Source organism: Hipposideros armiger, unplaced genomic scaffold (assembly GCF_001890085.2).
Source record: "Hipposideros armiger isolate ML-2016 unplaced genomic scaffold, ASM189008v1 scaffold_824, whole genome shotgun sequence".
NCBI lineage: Eukaryota > Metazoa > Chordata > Mammalia > Chiroptera > Hipposideridae > Hipposideros > Hipposideros armiger.
The window spans coordinates 216,299-222,308 of NW_017732174.1; the positions used below are offsets into that span (position 1 = coordinate 216,299).

The following is a 6,010-nucleotide window of genomic DNA, read 5'->3' on the forward strand; positions in this document are numbered from 1 at the left end:
AAAGCAGGTATAGAAAAGAATCAGACATAGTCATAGCAAAGATAATATAGGTTTTAAAAAAAACTTGACCAGTTTCCTAGCATGTAGAATGCCTTTAGGATTTATGATTGTTATTATCACCGTCATCATTAAGGGTCATTGTACTCTGTGAGTTTCCAAACTAGTACAGAAGACATATGCAGAACCATAGGTTCAGGGCTAGGGAGATGGTGTGAAAGATCCCAAATGCTACTGAAAAGGGCTTCAAGCTGTAAAAACAGGAGGACATCATTTTTTTAAACATGGAACTGAAATTATAAAGCAATAAGGAAACTAAACTGGCAACCATTCAAAAGACTAAATAAAGAGGAAAAGATTATTACAAAAGTATAGAGACTGCCTCCCCCTCTGACCCTTTCCTCTAACATCAGAAGAGGCGGGGTGGGGGGTGGGGGGGGGAAGGAACACTCATCCAGAATCTGGCTTCTGTCACTCCAGATGAAACAGAGGACTAAGTTGGGATGCTGCCTTATGAGAAAAAAAAAAACATTTTCACTGAGTGGTGAGTTGGGGTGGGGCCTTATTTATGACACAAGAAGGCAAGCCCCTCCCCTGTGGTAGGAGAGTGCAGGGCACACAGCCTCCCCCTGTTCCTAATCCATCCTCCCACAACAGGAGGCACAGAAGAGCCTCACTTGGCACAGGAGTGGGGTCCAACAGTGGTCGGCCGACTTGCCAACTGCCTTAAAAAGTAAGACCAGGAATGAAAGGATGAAGGAGTAGAACCCAAAGGGAGGTGCCATCATGAGGAATCAATGAGGGGTCTGTGACAAAGGAAGCCTAGCTAGGGGGACGGGAAGGATGAAGCCTGGAAGATCAACATCTCTCATGAGGGAAATAACAACAGTGGTGTCAGGTTCTAAGTCAGTATCTAGGCCTGACTGGAAACCTGAGCCACACCTGACACCTATCACCCAGCCAGAGCCTGGCCCAGAAAAGACACCCACAGCACAGCCAGCATCTAAGACTCAGCAGAGACCCAATACCCAACAGGAGCCTGCTTCCCAGCAAAGACCCCTCACTCAGCAAGAGCCCCTTGCCCAAAATGAAGCTGAATCCCAGCAGGAACCTAGAGCACAACAAAAATCTGCTTTACAGCAGGAACTTCTTGCCCCACAGGAGCCTGCACCACAACAATCACCTCCCATCCAAAGGGTTCCCTTCACTCAACAGGAAACCGCATTACAGCAGGGACCTGGGCCAGGAAAAGGATCTAGAACTCAACAGGAGCCAGAATTGGGAGAGGGACGCGGAGAGCCACCTCTAGCTCAAGCAGAAGTTGAATCGACACCTCTGGCCCAGACGGAATCTATGTCCCAAGAGAAATCAGGACAGTCAGATCCTATAGCCCAGCAAACAGCCAAATCCCAGCAGGGATCTTCGATCGAGTTGGGGTTTCTATCAAAACTGCATGAACTATCCATACAGCAACCGGCCTCAGAGTGGAAGACATTTCTGGAGTGGGTCACAGATTTAGACTCGGAATCAGATTCGGAGTGTCCATTTGAGAACGATTCACCAGCCATGAGCGGTGAAACAGTGGCCCAGGGGATGAAGTTGGCCTTCACGTGGAAGCCTGGTTATGAAGCGAAGTCAGGATGTGGTGGGACATCAGCCCATGGGAAGAAAACCAGCAGCCAGGATCGCAGACACTACCAGGACACAGGTGAGCTGAGCCTGGAGGAATGGGAGCCTCCTAGGGACAGTCATTCCTAAGGTCAAGAAGTACTAAGAGCTGCCAGTGTGTCAGGTTAGCTCAGGTGATCCCTCGACAGCAAGACAAAGATCAAAAGCCCCATTTGATCAATGAGGAGGCCCAAGCAATGAGATGTAAAGGATCTGGCATGAGGGGTGAAGCCCAAAGCTAGGGTCGGACTTCTTCCCAGGCACCAGGCTGCCTCCCTAGGAAGGATTTTTGGGGGAACTCAGAGTGGAAAGGGATTCTGGGCTAGGGACCAGAACAGAAGGGAAGCCACCCTCCTGCCAGTATTCATCCATCTGTCCCCAAACCCACTGAGCACAGTTCTGAAGCCATCACTGCCCAAGGCTGCACAGACACAGGCTGAATGTGGCCCTTACCCTCAGGGAATTTCCATCCCAACTAGGCCCAAATCAGGCCTGAGCGATCCTTGCGGCTTCGGGGTGGGCTCCCAGCGCAGACCCCTTCTTGTTCGCCGGGCTTGTCCGGGGGACCCCCAGTCCCGGGAGGCCTTGAGGCCCTTGGGGGTGGGTTTTTACAAAAGGGGAACCCTGGGAGAGGGGCTGTGGGGTTCGCCAAAGTCCCAAGCAAGGTTGGGGCTGAAAGAAGGGACAGTGGCAGAGAGCGGGAGGCAAGGGTGATGGCTGCCAACACTCCCTTCCCTCTTCTGAAGCAGGCAGTGGTGCCCCAAGGGGCAGGCTCCAGCTCCCATTCTCCTCCTTTAGGCTCCAAAGCCCTGCCAGGCAGAAGCGGGCAGGAAGGTTTCCCCCTGGAATAAGGGGTTACTTGTTGAAGTAGCCCAAGGGGGAAGAAAACATCCAGCCCCGCTCCACAAGCTAAGAACACTGTAAGGCTTAGTCCGAGGGCTGGCAATGGTGGACCCAGGCCAGAGGCATGACCCAGCCGGGAAGGCTGGCCTGTCTCTCTCAGGTCTGAGGAAATGAGGGTACTTGGTGTCTGTCCGTGCCAGGGCTGGTCGTGGGCCTTGGGAGGGCAACGAGGAGAGGCAGGAAGGAAAGAAAGGGTTCCAGGTCTTTTTCCGGCGCTGAGGATTAAGAGTTGTGTCTCTAGGCTTCCAGAACCCAGTCTCAAGGGACACCTTCTTCACACCGCCAAGGCGACCAGGCCGCCTCTCCTCGAGCGCCCGGGAGGCAGTGGCTGTGTGCGCATGCGCAAGCCGGAAGCCTCCTCTGTTTCCCGCCTTTTCCCAGGTGCGCGGCGCTTCCTCCACCGCCGCTCCTCCCTACCGGTGGGCCCGCTTTTGGGGCTAATGCGCAGGTGCGGAGCATTCTCCTTGCCCCTCCCCCATTCTCGTGGGGAGGAGAGGGCAGAAAAAAGAACCGCGAGAAAGAGAGCAATTAACAAGGAGGCAAGGGTTGGGGAGAAGGCGAGGATTCCTCCTCCGACGGCTCGCAGGCAGAGCCACACCTCCAGCGCTAGCGCCCCGCCCCGGCTCTGAATTGCCCGAGGACCTGGCCCCGCCCCCTACCCCCAAGCAGTGGCTCAGCGGCACCCAGTTCTCCCCCTCCAGCGGATGCGCCGGGTCGCATTCTAGGGGATACCTACGTGGGAAGGTGAGTGGGAAGGTGAGGCTGAAAACCAACATGTCATAATATCGAGGCTTCTCTGCTAGGGTGTCCACCGTGCGACTCCCTAGCCCTGCCTGAAGGACGTTTATCGCCGCCTCCAGGGCTGCATTTTTGTTGGTCGCGGGTCCTTTAATGCGTATGAGGGGGCGGGGCTAGGCCTTAGCAGTGGCGCGAGGGCCGGATCGCTCAGGGGGCGGGACACAAAGAGGAGCAAGCCCAGGATTGGGTGGTATGGGGGCTCGCCGGTGGTGTGTAACCTGGATTGGCTCCCGGGGCGGGGCTTAGCGGCTGGAATTGGTCCTCGCGCAGGGACCCAGGAGAATTGATGGAGTCAGCCGAGGGAGAGGGGCCCGCCGGGGCCGCTGGGGCCCCGGCCTCGAAGAAGGACAAAAAGGGGTCCAAGAGCCGTAGCCGCCGGCGGTGGCGAAAAGTCAAGACCAAAGGTGAGCGCGCGGGGGCTGGCAACAGCCCGGAAGGAACTTTGGACATCGCACTGGGAACTGGGGACTGAGTGACTGGACTGACCCACCTCCACGAGAAGTAGGGGAGTCCGTGGACTGGCCTATTGCTGCTCTGCAATGGACGTGCGGGGATGATCCATTGTGAGAGGGGGGTGATGTGAGAGCGGAATATACCCCCAGCATAGAGACTATCGGACGCCCCACTACTGCCTTGGGTGGAGAGTCCAAAATGCGAGTCTCCTGGACCAGGCTTCCCGCTCTGGCTCTGTACTCGTCGCGTGACTGTAGGCAACTCTTGCCTTCAGTGTTTCCCACCTGGGAAATGGTTCTAGCGCCGATTTTCAGGTCTCTGGCACTCTTGAGAAAATGATAAGGAAGAGGTTTATAAGCTGTTGCCGAAAGAGGAAGTTTAGGGGTGAGTCACGGTAATTTGGGAGGAAGGGGCACCCCAGAGTGGGCAATGCCAGGGGGCCAGTACAGCTCAAAACAGACCTGTGCTCCCATCCCTCATTCAGTCTGTTCATCCATTCTTTTCAGTCCACCTGCTTCAGCCTGACTCCCCTGGGGCCTAACTTCCTCTCCCACACTCTTTGTAGGACTAGGGGTTCCTGTGTTGGCTTCCAACCACCACACCCTCCCTCAGGAGAAGAAGGAAGGGCTGCCACCTGGGTTCCCTAGGGTGTCACATTATTTACGGCTCTAAGCAGGTTAGAGAAAGACTGACAGACCAATGGCGATGTTGCAAGCCTCAGGCAGAGGCTCCCTCTCTTTGGAATATTTGTCAATCCAAGTGAGGACCTGTGGGAAGTTCCTGTGCAGAAAAGAAACTGACATAGTTCCTGGGCCCCAGGGATCCCCAAACTCATTGTTCTCCTTGCCATACACTGCATTGTTCATCCCTGCCAAGGACAGAACTAGAGTTGGCTCCAGACACATGCAGGCTCAAACTGACTCAGACTCGTGCCGTAGGGCATTTGCTGTCACACGGCAAGACAGCCTCATAAGCAGGACAGAGTGCCCAGAGGCAGTACAGACCATGGCTAAGTACATGGGCATAGAAGACCTGGTTCCTCAGGCTATGACCTGTGGTACACTGGGCAACAGGCTCCCTCCTCCCCTGCCTCAACTTTCTGGCTCTAAAATGGACATAATGATGAAAGTGCCTGACTTGTAGGGCTGTTGCGAGGTTTGAGTGAATGTAATGTGTTTGGCACCAGCACACAGCAAGCCCTCAGGAGGGGAGGTTACCCACACACACACTAGACAATGAGCTCCTTTAAGAATAGGGCTGTGTCTGCCTTCTTTTGCATTTCCAGAGCCTGGTGTGCCAGGCACATAAGCACTTAAATATTTATTGAATTAATAAGTGAAGGAACTGTAGGTCTGTAACATGGGGATAATAATTATTGTGCCATGCTTAGGGTTGTCATGAGAAGTCAGAATCCTCTTGGGCAGGGCTCCCTGCACATGGCTGAGCCAGTCCTCACAAATCCTTGGCCCACCTACTGAAACAGGCTCATTCCCCAAAGCTCTGAGATCTGCCTGTCATTTCCTGATGCCCTGCCCTGGTACCAGGCCTCAGTTGGGTGAATCAGACCTCGCCCCTGGCCCAAGGGCATCCAGGCTGGTTGGAACAGTCCTAGTCATCAGTTTGATCTTGCCAGTATAACCTAATGACACTAGTGTCATGATCACGTTATTTCCAAGATGATGACACCGAGGCTTTGAGGAAGCAAAGTCACCTGGGCTTCCTTACCTGGCCAGTGAGGGCAGAGAGATGGCTGCTCCCAGTCTCCTGAGGGCAGGGAGTGTGTGAGCTCAAAATTGCTGTGTGCCCAACCTTGATTCTGGACCCAAAAGGCTCCAGATGCACAGATTCGTTCAGCAGACATTCACTGTACACTTGTGATAGTCCTGGGCTCTCAGAGGTGAGGACACACTCACATGTGGGCTGTGGACACAAATATTAATCAAATAGTCCCACGAATCAGATATAGTTATAAACTGTGATAAAAACAAGAGGGAAATTCCTGAGAAAATGTAAGAGGGAGGCTTCCCAAGAAGGTGACATTGGACCCAAGTATGAGCAAGTGTTGACTGCTTGGCAAGGGGGCAGGAAGGACCCAAGGAACACAATGGCAGAGATCTTGAGGCCTAAGGAAGCAGCACATTACAGCTCAGAGGAAACTCAGCAAGGGAGGGGAGGAAGAGAGGAGGCTGGA

The 6,010-nt window shown here is 54.0% G+C and overlaps 2 protein-coding genes across 5 annotated transcripts in view; both read left to right on the forward strand.

The window, feature by feature from the left end:
• Positions 1–6,010, forward strand: part of CXCL17 (C-X-C motif chemokine ligand 17) — a 22,528-nt gene that overhangs the window by 13,394 nt on the left and 3,124 nt on the right. The gene's annotated exons all lie outside the window — the stretch shown is intronic.
• LIPE (lipase E, hormone sensitive type) overlaps positions 826–6,010 on the forward strand; it is a 19,720-nt gene continuing 14,535 nt past the window's right edge. Inside the window, exons 1-2 of one of the 4 annotated variants that reach the window (XM_019629028.1) lie at positions 2,289–3,312; positions 3,637–3,770. In XM_019629028.1, coding sequence (XP_019484573.1) covers positions 3,653–3,770 — 118 coding nt within the window. In that variant the 5' untranslated portion in view covers positions 2,289–3,312; positions 3,637–3,652. Of the gene's footprint in view, positions 1,706–2,288; positions 3,313–3,494; positions 3,771–6,010 lie in introns of those variants that run through there. The other 3 variants (XM_019629032.1, XM_019629031.1, XM_019629029.1) reach the window with 3 other exon arrangements.